The sequence below is a fragment of the Neospora caninum genome, chromosome XI, assembly GCF_000208865.1.
Source record: "Neospora caninum Liverpool complete genome, chromosome XI".
NCBI lineage: Eukaryota > Apicomplexa > Conoidasida > Eucoccidiorida > Sarcocystidae > Neospora > Neospora caninum.
Window position 1 is genome coordinate 5,503,124 of NC_018397.1, and position 14,011 is coordinate 5,517,134.

Below are 14,011 nucleotides of genomic sequence, written 5' to 3' on the forward strand. Positions count from 1 at the left end.
GGTGCGAAAGGGGGATGCAAAGAAGACGGGGAGAAACAGGCAAGACGTGCCTTTCCAGAAACCTGCTGTTTACGCCTCCGATCCTGGGAACTTGGAAAAGTGCGCTTGCCCTCAGAGGTTGAGAGACAGCTGTGCGCCGGGACTGCGAGGACGGCCTCATCCTTGGGCAGTGCAGAAAGTTCTGTCCTCCGGTTGTCCCTGGCGTCCCGTCGCTCATGTGACGGCGGAACCAGGGACAGGAGAGCAAAGACTTTCTGATTCCATCTCGTGTTCGCGCTCCGCCTTTCCTGGTAGAGACCAGAATAGCCACCGTAGCTACGCGGCATCTAGGAGAGCCGCACCCTCGCTCACAGGATCCCCACAAAGGAGTCCTTTTCAGACAAACGCGCGGGCTTTGCAAGTGTCGCTTGCCCGTGATCGTTCACTTCACTGTTCACACGCTGCGTTATCGCGCGGCAGAGTCGCTTTTGGAGCGGAATTCGTCACTCAATGGAGGCGTTCAAGAGGCTCAGTGGGCGGCGCTTTCCGGCGGACCACGGCGCCTGTCCACCCTGCCGCTCTTCATCGGGCTCTTTTGCGACTCTCTCTTCTTCGCGCTTCTCCTGGTCGCCCCTCGGCGTCGCTGTCTCCCGCTCGCCAGCTCTCTGCGCCGCCGCGCAGCAGGCAGGCTCCGAGACACCGGAACACGGCGTCGCCTCTCCTGCTGTCGCTTCTGGGCATTCTTCTGTTTCTGCCCCTCCGCGGGTCCCTTCCTCGGCCGGCGCCGGCGTCTCCGGGAACGCTGCGCAATTTTCTTCGCGTTTCTGCACAGAGCTGGTCATCGACGCAGCTGCAGCGGGTCTCGCGTCTTTCGGCGTCTCGCCGTTCGTGACGATAATCGACAGGTCTATCGTGAGGAACGCCGCAGGCGTTCAGACGCTCTGGTCCTCCATTGCGGCCGGGTGCCGAGATCTGGTGTTTCGGCCGAGGCATCTCCTCGCAGGCCGCGACTTCCGGATCGTCTTTGGCGTCTACGCCGGGACGTACTTCGTGGCGAACGGCGCAGTCACCGTCGGTCAGCAGTTCCGCCTTTCCGAAGGGACCGCCGAGCTGGTCAAGTTCTTGGGCACCACAGCTGCGAACATGTTCCTCTGCATTCGGAAAGACATCATCTTTGCGAAGCTGTTTGGTACCCCGTCCGGCGTCGCGGGCGGCGTAGCTGTTGCGGAAGCCGCAGGCAAGGCGACCTCGCGTAGGTTTCCCCTGGTCTCGACGCTCCTCTTTGTGTGTCGAGACTCCCTGACCATCGCCGCGTCCTTCAACGCACCGCCGTACCTCGCCGCGTGGCTGACTCGCCGCGCCGCCCGAGACGACGCAGGCCGCCGGGCGGGACCGCAGCCTCTCGGTGCGAACCAAATGGCGGAACGGAGAGAGGCTGCGCATGCAGGCGGCAGAATCCCGACGCTGCCCCAGGCGCACCGAGACTGGGCCGGCTCCGACCAAGACGACCCTGCAGCTGCGGGCGGCGGCGAGAGTGTCGGCGCTGCGCTGGAGGAGAAGCGCGTCTGGCGCCGGTTCACCCACAAACTCGCCACAGAGAAGGCTTTCGCGGACTCCACAGCTCAGCTGCTGTGTCCCGTGGCGGTTCAGTTCCTGTCGACGCCGCTCCACTTGCTGGCCCTCGACGTCTACAACAGGCCTGGGCACTCGAGCGCTCAGAGAACTTCGTTCCTCGTCGGCGCGTACGCCGGGACGGTCGCGGCGCGCGCGTCACGCATCCTCCCCGCCTTCGGCATCGGAGGCATTCTCAACGCGAAAACCAAAGGCCTCCTGAGAAAGTACGCCGGCGACGCCCAGACCGAATAACGCGCAACGGACATGCAGCGAACGGGCAAAAGAAGGATGAAGTGCTCCGCAGTTCACCCAGACTCTGACGCTAGAGGCGAGTTTCTGTGGCGGATTCAGGCGTCTCCGGGGATCCCCCCTGTCGACACAGAGCGGGCGAAGGGAGGGCGAAGCAAGGGAGGAAGCGTGGAAGGTCGTTTGAGGGAAAAGAAGCGTGGCTGCGGGAGAAAGCAATGTAACTCACATTCCCACTGACACGACGCGGCCAACTGCGTGCTTGGCGCAGAGGGAAAATGGAACGTTTCTTTCACGGAAGGAAATCTTAGCCGCCTAAAGTGCTGTGGGGGTGGGCGGGGACTTTCGACCTTGCTGACCCCCCTGGAACCAGGAGGTTCTAATGTGATGCGGGGTTCAACTCTCTCGCAGTGAGAGGGAGATCCAAAGGCCTTTGTAGATGCCCGAAAAGAACAGATTCTTCTCGCGGGCGCCACACTGAGGGAGAGGGCGTGGCGCCTGTGCGCACAGTTGCGCAGTACATGCTTATCTGCAAGATGTGCGGTTTTGAGGATTCTTTGTGGAGCAGCGCCTTTGAAACAGGTGTGAAACTGTGACGTGCGTGTGTCTATGGTTTTCGCCCGCAGTGTGTTGTTTTCGCTAACGGGAGATCCGGTGCGCCTTAGATGAGCAGGAATTCGACTTTTTTGCGTCGGAACGGCTCTTTTCGGTTATCTCTCGCGCAGTGTATTCTGTGCGTCTCTCCAAATGTAGAACGTTGTCACAGCACGCAAAACTGCTACCAGTTGTTTCCCGCTCCTTCAGCGACTCGCGCGGCATCCAAATATTTGCCGACTGTTTGTGTAGGTGCGGAGGAAGCAGGAGCAAACAGAGAGGCGAAATTCACCTGCGTTCGGTCCTCAGTGCTGGACGACACAGAGGAACTCTCGGTTGCTTCAAGCATTTGTAGAGAGAGAAAAGGGGAGGCTGAACGGGCACGAACGCCTGACTTAGCTTATGTTGTTGCGCGGTTCCTTGTTGAAAGGATGGCTTTCCTCATGTCGAGTTTTGTCGAGCGTTCCAAGGAACTCCTTTGTAGGAGCCCCTCAGCAATCGAAGAGCATATAAAAACGCGACTGTTCGCGTGTACCTTTGTCGTGAGAAGGATGCGTCCGTGGTTTGTTTCCAAGAACCGGTCGCGCAGTGTGAAGCGACAGACCAAAGAGCGTCGGGGCCCGTTTGTATCGTCTGACGAACCAGCAAGCGCACTCCACGTGGGTTTGCGTCTTAGCGCACACGACGATAGACGTGTCCAAATCTACAAGCTTGTGCACCTGCAGTAACTAATCTGTAGTTTCCTTTCTACATGACACTCGACTTCCCAAAGGCGAGCTTGACGGAGACAGGCGCCTGCATGCTGATAGTGACGGTCTTCACATCGACCGAGCTTCCCGTTTGGGACCAGCAGCCGTGGTGCCTGCGTAAGAAACGGACTCAGATTCCCAGATGTTTCGTCTGCTACGCCTTCGAACAGGTTTCCTTGCAAACCTGAACGCTATACATTTTACATTCCGACTACGCAAGTGGTCTCCGGAGCAGGCCAACTGTTGTGGACCGATATTTCTTTCGTGTCCCAAACCGGTTGAAACGCTTTGCGGTCAGCAGGGCATTTTGGGGTATTCCCTCCCGTGATGGACTTGGGGCTTAGGCGGCCGTTCCTGGCGGCCGCACAGACACTCGGACCCAGGCCCTCAGGCACCAGGTTAGACGCGTATAGACTCCTGCCTTCCGGCGGAGCGACGGAAGAGACACCGCAATTCGAAAAGGAACACAGTCTTCCTTGCTCGCTTAGAGAAGCAGAAAACTGAGGGATATTGACAAAGTGTAAAACGCTGGTGGAGGCAGACAATCCAGACCTGCATAACCCACACGCAAGACTGCCTCGCGGCATCAAGACCTGCGCGCGGACATTCTGTCGTGAGGATCGGTTGCGCGTGGCACGCGGCAGAGTCCCTAGAAAACAGGCCTCACCCGACACCGTTTCACAAGCTCCAGACGACCATTTCGCTGTCACATGCCTATGTTCACATAACCAGATAGATAAAAGGACTCTCACTCCTGTGTCAAGGACCAGAGACGCTCCCACAGAGCAGCCGGGGGCAAACAACGCGGTCAGCTCACGTCCTCTCCCCATCAACAATGCGCTGCCGCCGACGGGGACTCGGGGCTCAAACGAGGCTTTGTTTTTCCTCAACAACTTGTGTGTGCAACCCCGCTGTGTAGAGGAGTCAAGCGAAGACCGCCGTCGCGCGGGAATGATCGCGATATAAAGGAACACCAGTATGCACTCAGGGAAGAGTGAACCTACATCCTGGAACCGCATCGACGAGCACCTCTTCACTGGAAAACGTTTTCTTTCAGGGCAATGCCGGGCCCTTTCGTCTTCCAACAACCTGAAATTTGGATGCCGTAGAGGCCTACTCACGAATCGCGACATCTGTGAAAGCGTCGCAGAGCTTGAGTGCCGGAGGGTGCGTGTAGTACAAGCCTGAAGAAGGAAGACGCAGCACAGAGGATCGACAATTTCACGCCCGGGACGCATTCTTCAAAGACGCCCGAGACAACGGCAACAGTGTATTCTAGTACGACCGAGAAGCAACGAGAACAAACACGTACGACCGTGAGGCACATCGAGAGAAAAATGAAACCCAACATTTCTCCTGACGATCATTCGAGTCTGTGGGGGGCTTACAAACTTCGGCGTCGAAGAAAGCGATAACTTGCTCACTGACGAGTTGTTCATCGGGGTTGCCACATGGGCAGCCTTGTTCCAGAAGAACGACTGAGTCTTTGCATGCAGTCAGTTTAAATCTTGGTTCCGGCTTCTTTTTCTCCTCTGCATCACACGTGCACTTGAAATGGATGTTGTCTGTGTGCTTTGGTCTCTCGGGCTTGTTGTTGCGAATGTCGAAAGAGTAGTTGTACTTGGCCAGCTGACCATCAATAATGAGGAAGATCTCGATATCCGTCTCGCTCGTTTTCTTGGCTGTTACCTGGAAATCTTTCCCAAACTGGAGAGCGCGCGTGGTCTTGGCAGGGAGATCCAGTTTGACGTTAATAAACATGTTGGGAGGGTGAAAAACCAAGCCTATGGTATCTACCTTCTTGCCCATCCCCACTGCTCCCAGGACTGCCTGGGGCCGGGTAAGTTCAAGACTCTTCGGAATGAAGAAGAAGCCCCATGGATAGAATTGGACAAAAAAGCCCCAGTCTCCCGATGCTGTTACCATCTTCGGAATAGCTGCGCAGTTGGACAGTTTCTCGAAGGTCTTGACAATATACGAGCCGTACGCGACCACCATATTGGTTTTGGGGTGTGTGCACGCAAAGCCGCCGTTGTAGTCCACACAAGAAATGTTCATTGTCTTGTCATTCTCAACCACCAAGACAAGACACAAATTCTCCGTCAGCCGGAACATAGCCACCGACTGGTTAAGGATGAAAACCAGGGGCTTCCAGGTCTTCGGGAACGCTGGGAGTCGATCGGCGTGCACGTACACTGCGACTTCAGGAGAGATCGGCGCCTTCAAGAAAACTGTCCTGTCTCCTTCGATACCCAATTTGCAATCGCCTCTCCTCCAGCACTGCATACACGCGACAGCGAGCGGCAAGGCCATGCGGCCGAAACATTCGACATTCGGTTCCCCGGCCGCGCGCAAGGCGCATGCACCATATTGCTTGCCCACGTCCAAAAGCAACACGATCACCAGAGAGATCAGATGTAATCTCAAAACTACGCATGCATACTTTGAAAGGCGCTTGTACATGCGGCGCGAAACTCCACTGACAACAAGAAGATAATGGCAGCGCCAAGGCAACACAGTGTCACTGTGCGTCGCACCGCGAAATGCGTCCAATCTGAAGTTACCGGTGAACGAACGCTTGCAGTGGTGGGCCGGTATCCTGGCCTCATCCTCCACAATCGACTGTGTTTCCGCGCACCTTCACATCGAATTTGCCTGACTGGACGGCCTTGAAGGGTTCTGGAAGCTCGTCGATTGGGTCAAGGAAGCGCAGCCGGCCATCTGCCCAACGCGTCGGCTTCATTTGCAATTTCTCGTGTTCCGGCAGTGCCAGCCAGCCTGCAAAAAGTTTCCGCCAAAAGCTCGCGCACGTTGTGGACATGTGCGGTTAGGTAGCTGCTTGCATATACAGACACGCCTATCAGTGCCTAGGTCAGCATGCGTACCTACGTGGACATCGCGTTTCTAGTGTTTTGATCCAAGGCACGCCACTTTGGTCAGATGTGTTGAACTGACTCCGCGTATCCCAAATAGGTTATGCACCCCTGCACGCGACGCTGTCACGCTTACCGGCACCGTCGTAGTATTGGTGTGGCGTCCAGAGGACAATGCCAGGCGGCAGAGGTACCTCAGTGAGGGGGTCGTAGCGACACGTCGAAAGGCGTTCCATGGTGAACGAGAACAGACGACAACCTGACGATTCGACGCAGGAAACAGAGCTTGCACCAACTGGGATTTGTCGACAGCGGCTGGACGCTTCGCCTTCTACATAAGGTTGGGGACGAACTTATCCTGGAGTCACACGCAGAAGACAGAGATGCCAGCTTCTCTTCCTATCACTCGCCAGCGCCACACGTGCCCGATATCGATTTGCTCCCCCTAAGAGGATGGGGGCTGCCTCCTTCAGTACACGAGAGAAGAAAACTCTTCTCCGTCACTCGGCCGCGTTCATGTTTGCCCCATTCAAGGGTTTAGGGCTGATGCTATTCATTTTTGTCCACACACTGGCCTTTGGCTCGCCATCCCACGCGCTGACACCACGTCTCGTGCGGAAAAGACGTTACCACGAGATTGAACGCATCTCTCAGGGAGATGCAAACCGGTAGAACCCTTTGCTGCCGGGACAAAAATTCGATTATCTTTCGTGGTGTTCGTTCCAAGTCGCACGCTTCCTGGGCATCTCCCGCTCTCCTATAAGCTCCCGCTCTTAGCCTCCAATTCCCAGGAGCGACTCAGTGCTTCCTCTCTCAAAACTGCTATCCTGACAGTCTTCCCACGCACCACGTCACCTGTACACTTTTTCCTTTTCCTGCCACATCTGAGTGATCACGTAGACCCACAAACGTCCAAGCACCAGTAGGAAAATACACATCTAATCTTTGAATGGGCGCGCAAAACCCCGTCAGCAATGGAAGGCCGCTGCGGCGGACGGTCGAGGACACAAAGGAAAAAATCCACTCACAGCATTAGAAATGCTATCCGTAGAGTCAGATTTCCGCTCAACAGCCACTCAGCAGAACGGTACAGAGGTGCGACACACGTTCTTGCCTGTAGGGCCCAGATCAGCTCCACCAGTCCCGTGAAAATGAAGCAAAAGTTGGGACTTGCTCGGCAGGAGTTGGCGCAACAAACCCTGTTTCAACGATCAAGCGCAAACTACGAATGAAGAAAAGTTTGCATCCTTCGTCTTTTTTGAGGCGACTAAGCAAGCGCACCGATGAGGCGTGTTGAGCAGCAGGTACAACCTCGCCGCTGAGACAGCCAACCGGCAGAGGAGAGGCGCATGGTGTACGCACCTCAAAACCGCAGTAAAATGTGTGAGCAAGAAAAGGGCATCGCTGGGAGAAAGCAAAATTGTGCTTACCTCGCTTTTACTTCGGGAGAAAACCGTCCTTCAGCACAAGCAGTGGAGTCCACTTTTTGGAGACGGACGAAGGAACACCGGCTGGACCAGTGGGCATGAGGCCCTGGAGAAACACCAGGCCAAGTTGCACTTTTTGGGAAAAAAGGTTTGACAGTTCCGACAAAGGTATAAGAAAAAAATCAACGTAAAACGTGGAAGACGTACCATCATCAACAGGTGTTGACGGCTGCTTCCCTCAACCGAGGAAACCAGAACCTCTCGAGAGGAGCGACGGCGTGAGCCTCTCTAGCGCGCGCGGCATCGAGGATGGCACAAACCGAGCAGCACGTGCCGACCGTATCCTGGGCACTGTTTCTCGGAGGAACAACGAATAAAGCAAGATTCACTCGGGCCAAATGGAAGTTTCTGTTCTGAATGAGATAAACCGGTAAGGACAATTTCGTGGGCTTTGAGTTTCCTTTGCTGAAACCGCGCTCCGCAAGAGTCGGGCCTGGGGGCTTGGCGAGCACGGCTTCGCTGTGCCCTCTATTCGTCAAACTCATGAACTTTCCTGTCATGAGTTTTTCTGTAACTTCACGTGTTCAGCCGTTGCTGCATTCGATCTTTTTCGATCCCCCACTGCGATTCACAGCAAGCAGCCCAGCGGCTACCGTATTAGCTCCCGATTTCTCAAACAACCAACTAGCCCCGTACCCAAGCCTCCTTACGACGTTCTCCGCCTTTTTTTTTCTCACAGAAGAAGGTTTATCACATTTACACTCTTGTTACCAATCCGGTAGTAAGATATAAGATAGTAGCTAGTCTACCATATAAGATGTAAGTCGCTTGTGGAATAGCACTACCTATAATAATCAAGAAGATCATACTATATACCCAAATAATAACCCATCCACTGACTACATTTCGAGTCATAAATTGTTGACGAATCAACATACGGGTATTTAAAGAGGGTTGGCGCCTTTATGTGTCTAGCTAACGCTGTATCGGTTCTAACGCGACTCAAAACGCTCTTCTATCGGTATTGAGGGCTCTCAGTCCGCAGGACACGTTTGCGTAGCGTCGATCTGCATGCGTTGTGAAAATTCAACTTGGTAGCCTCTCACCCGATAGCAGTTTAATCGTGCACAGAGGGTGACAGATCGGGCCAAAGTCTATGGTACGTCCACTGCAGCAAGTGACAGGTGTTTGCTGCAGAAATTCTCGACGCCATCGTCAAGTGTGATATACTGGGTATACACACACGTCACATTTGGATACTTCAGTGTTACGCGTGATTGTTTCGGTGAACCACAACGTGTGCCAAGAAATCAGAGACTCCTCTTACGCGATTTGCAAACAAGGCGTGGCAAGGAGAAAAATGCTGGTTTCGAGAGGATCAAAATCACCATACAAAGTAGCATTACGGTGTACAAGTCGTGGTTGGCCATTCTGCTTTCTGAGGTACTCCTGAAAGTTGTACAACCTTAGCTTGGTAGTTACACACTCTGTTGTCAACGGCTTACAGGCCGAACGCATGTTGTGCGGAAAAGCTAGCTCCCCTGAAAAATCTGTTTGGCGTGGATTCAACATACCTTATTTGGAACTGTGATTCACGGCCGGCTTACACTTTTTGCTGTAGTTCGTTAAAAACTAACTTCGCGGAATATTGCTCTCTAAGTGAAAGAGATACAGTTCTGTTCAAGAGATACAGTTCTGTTCAACTGCTCAGCGGATGACAGACGAACCACAGGTCCGGCAGCGTGAGGGTGTATTGAACTCTGTTCCGGTCGAAGCAACAACCACCAGAGGCAGCTTCCTGCGACCGTGTTCGCAAGACGTAAACTTGCCAACGCGACTGACGAGTAATGTGAGTTCCCCTCAAGTGGTTTTGGAAAGTGTGTTCCTGGGAATGCAGCGGTGGTTGAAGAACAAGGTCAGCTGCGCGTTGCAACCAGGAACACAGGTACAAAACCACGCACACGCGGTAATTTCCAGTTTGCACACCGTTATCTCGGCCATTGCAGGGCAAACCAGATTGAAAATCTTAAACGCTTGGAATTGTTGGGTCAGCTTTTCTTGTATTTACGGAGACAGCGCTAGCGTTCCACAGCACATGTTCAGTTCTAAGGTTCATGCATCACTAACATAGCTTGCGGCAAGCTTCATGACAAAACTATGTCTTAAGGCCAAGGAAGAGTCGGTCAATAGCGGCCCAATGCTTATGTAAGCTGCATGAGTGAACATTTCCTCCTTGACTAGAGGATTTGCATTGCCTGATTTGGACGATCCCACAGGACTTGCCGTAGGATGGTAAGGTTACGATGATCGCAAAACTCTTGACCCGCGACGGCGATGCAGCAAATAGTTTACAGAAACCGAGATAATTTGAAGAGTATATGCGTATCGCCTGCCCTCGGCCTGTTCTGAGAAGGACCTTTTTGAAAGCCTCAGCTTCAGCAACAATCCCGACTACACTCCCGGTACCCAGCAGTGTCTTAATATGGCGAATCGATTTGAAGTTCTTATTTATTTAGCTGCCTCTATATGCTCACAAGTCTGGTTCGTCGCACACTTTTTGGCCGACGCGAATGACGTAACCAGCCCAGCGGATTGGCTTCGCTCAGCTGTTCGGCGACCGAGATACACTGGGATCGGCTATGTATCAAAAGCCTTCGGGCCGCTTGCCGTTTTTTGGAATTCCGCCCTTGAAGATATGTGTTGAGCAGAGACGGGATGAGCTCTCCCGCTACCACGCGCTTACTAAACGAACCTGTACCACAATTTTTTTCCCGAACAACGGTGAATATGCGTTGAAATAAACTGCGATTTGGGACGAGAGCAGCAGTACTTGTCAGTTGACCGTCTAGGGGCTGATGTGGAAATTTTTGCAGCTTCTACCAGTTTGGGTGGTAAAGGATTTTTTTCCTTGTCCGTTTCCACATTTTGGCGTTTTAGCATGCAGCAGTATCACCATTCTCTTGCCGGAATTATACTGTCATAGGTACCTTTCGATACTGGAGCAACGGAGTGGACGGGGTTTCTTGTGGAACGAAAACAACCAGTAAACAAGGCAAACGTTCGTTGTGCCTCCAAACAATCCGGCTGGAGAGGAAAATGTGCTGACCGTCCGAAGCGCCCAGGTGAAAGAACGCCTGTATAACCCCGCGCCGTACAAATTTATTGACGTGTATAGCGAGAGCGGACGTGGGTGTGGAGGCATGTGCGTACGAACGCGTTTGAGTATACTGCATGTTCCCAATTTCGTTGTGGTATCTTTTTCATAAGGCACAGGTACACAGGAGGCCGTTGGTCAGCACGACTTTGCACAGCTACACACCTTCCCTATCTGAGAGTTGTGTTCCGCGTTTCTCTTACTTCGGGCCTGTGTCAAGTTTTTCGTCTCGTTTTTCGTCACCATGAAGGCTCCTCGAGGGGACTCCGTGCGCGGGAGCGAGGGCTCTCCGGCCTCTGTAGGAAGGCAGCAAGCAGCGCAGTTGAGCGCGGGCCAACTGCAAGGTCTGCCTAACGGCGAAAGGACAGCCGGCGTACCTGGCACAGAGCATTACGAAGACCCCGTTAAAGTATGGGAAGGAGTGAGAGATGCCACTGTCCATGCTCAAGACCTCGCAGGAAGATCTGCTTTGGTGGAACTCACAGACGAACAAAACGATATGTTAGAAATGCGCGCCACACGGGATCCTGCGGAAAGGCAGGCGGGCCAAGGCGCGAAAGCGGCATCAGCCGTGTTGATGGAACAACAAGACATTGCAGAGAGCCCTCTGCGTATTCATGTCAGGGTTCCTGCAACCTGCGCTAACCTAGGATCTGGCTTCGATTGTCTTGCTTTGGCGGTGGATATCTGGAATGATGTGATTGTCGAAGAAGCGGAGAAGCAAGAGGTCATCATACATGGAGAGGGCGAATCGGAGTTACCCAGAGACGAATCCAACCTGGTGCGACACCTTAACACACGTAGAAAACCGAACATTGAAACCGTAACTACACACATATAACGTGTTCTCGGTGTTTCGTCCTTTTCCTCCCTTTCTGGATCTTATGATTCCCTTTGCTGCCTGCCCTCGACCGCGTCGTCGTCTCATTCGTCGTGCTCTCTCCTTAAAGGTCGTTCTCGGTAATTTCTTTTTCCTTCTTCGGTTTTTCTATCCCTCAACCATTTCACGAGGACCTTAATGTGCTGACACATTCAGTCGGTTTCCTCCTCGGTTGCCACGTCAACGCAGTCTGAACTCTAGGCCATCCCACTCTACATGAGCACGTCTCTACATCCATATATATATATATATACATACCAATACCAATAAGTATACTGGCTCCCTCTCGTTGTGTCTGTTCTGTACTGTATAGGTTGTGAGTGGGTTCGTAGCAGTTTTGGCTCGTCTTAAACTCACTCCGTCAAAGCTCCCGAAATTTCGATTTACCTGCCACAACCGCATTCCTATCGCTCGCGGACTCGGCTCATCTTGTGCGGCTATTGTTTCGGGTATTCTAGCGAGTACGGCCATCGCCCCCTTTCTGCAGAGGCGATGTGCAGGTCATGAAATGCGTGTCCGAGATTCGAAGGATCCAGAGGCCGGTGAGAGAGATGTAGCTCTCTTCGCCATGGAAGGTGAATGGCTGCACCAAGCCGGCCTCGCCGTAGAAGTGTGCGACGAGAACTTCATGCTTAAAACGACCTGCGATCTCGAAGTAAGCACCAGCTGCTCGGTCGCGTGCGCTCCGACCGCTGCTGTACTTGCACGTGATGCATCTGTATTCAGCATTGCATGTCTGTGTGCGTATTTGGACGCGTCTCCAAAACGCACCTTCGTCCCACTCTTCCCCGTCTCCGACGCTCTTTGCCCTTCTACATACACACCGTTACCCGTATACATTATCAGTATACATGCGTACTGACACATAAGCTTGTCTGTACATGCTCGCCCGAAAACATTTTCCTTTTATTATTCACTTCTCCTTCCTCCCCACTAGGCCCTACTTGCGTTCCCGATTGTCCATATCTGCTCTTTCTCCGTCTTAGAGCATTCGTGCCTCTTTCGACTCTCTCCTGCATATTTTTTAGGGACACGCGGACAATGCGGCCGCCGCGCTCTTTGGCGGGCTTCAGCTGGCACTCAAATACACTCCTAGGGACCCCATGACTGTGCTCGCTACAATCGAGAAAACGCACTATCCAACGCCTTTTGACATTAAAAGAGCAAAAGAAGCAGCAGCCGCAGTTGCCGCAGCAGGTGGGGCTGTGTCTCCTCTTCCAGGCGATGATAAATCACCAGCACCGTCTCCGCGACCGGGAGAAAAAACAGGGGGAAAACGCGAGGGAAAAGTGAAGAAGCGTGATGCCGGTGATGACGCATGGATGGCGCGAGGAGTACCCATCCCTGAGAATCTCAAATGTGTTTTATTTGTTCCTGATGAACGAATGGAAACTGCACAGGTGCGGCAACATGCGCGACTTTCGGCCGAAAAGCCTGCTGGGCTCAATCCAGTCTCAGAAAGACGGGAACAGTCTTAATCCCGTCGGCGTATCATCATATTTACACATATTTGTCCAATGCGTATAGACCCGCGTCGTGGCACGGATATGAATCTATATATTTGTGCGCATTCCAAGCTCGAAACGTTCTGCTTTCTTTTGCTGAGTTTTAGATACGCGACATTGTTCGGAAACTTGCGTGTGTAGCCATCGCGGGGTTCAACTTTGCAGATACGTCCGCATTGTCCTTTTTCTCCACCTTTTAACGCTGTGGTCGGATAAGAAATCTGACTGTCTTGTCTCTTCGCGCAGGCACGCTCCGTGCTGCCGAAAACGGTTTCGCTTGCAGATGCCGTTTTCAACTCCGCACGCACGGCCCTCCTGGTGTACGCAATGAACGCGGCGGCAGCCGCTGCGGTTGTGGCTGAGGCTGGGGAGGGGGGTACGCCCGCCCAAGCCGCCGACGCAGTTGAAGATGTTCTCTACAGACTGTTACAAGATGCGATGGACGATCGGCTTCATCAAACGTACCGAACGAAACTCAACCCTCATCTCAAGCCCATGATGGAAGCTGCACAGAGAGCTGGTGAGAACCTGCGGCTTTGCTGCACTTCTCGCATTGCCCGGCATGATGCCTTTGCACAGGTATAAACGTTCGCATAGAATATGAGTGTACATATTTGCACGAGTGCATGTAAGTGTATGATACAGCGGAGTATGCGCATTTGTGAACACTCCTTTGAAAACAGCAGTCAGCCCACGTAGGCCCCAATGTTCAATGACCGGACAGTTAACTCGTTGTCGCCTGTGCAGGAGCCCTGGGCGTTTGCTTGAGCGGCGCGGGTCCGTCCATCCTGGCCTTTGCAATGCAACACCACGCAGGCGAAGTCGCGGTGGCGCTGAAAACCGCAGCGGCGGAGTGTAAGAAATCGGGCATCGTGCTTATTGTGGACCCAGCAACTGACGGCGCACATACAGTCCCCTTTGCTCGCGAACGCGATGACGACGGCTGGTGAGGAAAAAAAGGTGGCGATCCATTTTCCCCTTTGTTGCCAG

At 53.4% G+C, this 14,011-nt stretch overlaps 3 protein-coding genes across 3 annotated transcripts; 2 read left to right on the forward strand and 1 right to left on the reverse strand.

Annotated features, from left to right (window-relative positions):
- Positions 1–489: 489 nt before the first annotated feature.
- Positions 490–1,845, forward strand: NCLIV_059610 (conserved hypothetical protein; the record flags this gene model as incomplete). Its single annotated transcript, XM_003885515.1, has 1 exon — positions 490–1,845. The coding sequence occupies one exon, from the start codon at positions 490–492 to the stop codon at positions 1,843–1,845; it is 1,356 nt and encodes a 451-aa protein (XP_003885564.1).
- Positions 1,846–4,295: 2,450 nt separating this feature from the next.
- On the reverse strand, positions 4,296–6,291 carry NCLIV_059620 (conserved hypothetical protein; the record flags this gene model as incomplete). The annotated part of the gene is made up of 4 exons (XM_003885516.1): positions 4,296–4,366; positions 4,571–5,462; positions 5,821–5,960; positions 6,192–6,291. The coding sequence occupies 4 exons, from the start codon at positions 6,289–6,291 to the stop codon at positions 4,296–4,298; spliced, it is 1,203 nt and encodes a 400-aa protein (XP_003885565.1).
- Positions 6,292–10,880: 4,589 nt separating this feature from the next.
- On the forward strand, positions 10,881–13,971 carry NCLIV_059630 (putative homoserine kinase; the record flags this gene model as incomplete). Its single annotated transcript, XM_003885517.1, has 5 exons — positions 10,881–11,363; positions 11,830–12,171; positions 12,545–12,713; positions 13,305–13,541; positions 13,769–13,971. 5 exons carry the CDS (start codon positions 10,881–10,883, stop codon positions 13,969–13,971), a joined length of 1,434 nt encoding a protein of 477 aa, XP_003885566.1.
- Between the last annotated feature and the right edge of the window lie 40 nt (positions 13,972–14,011).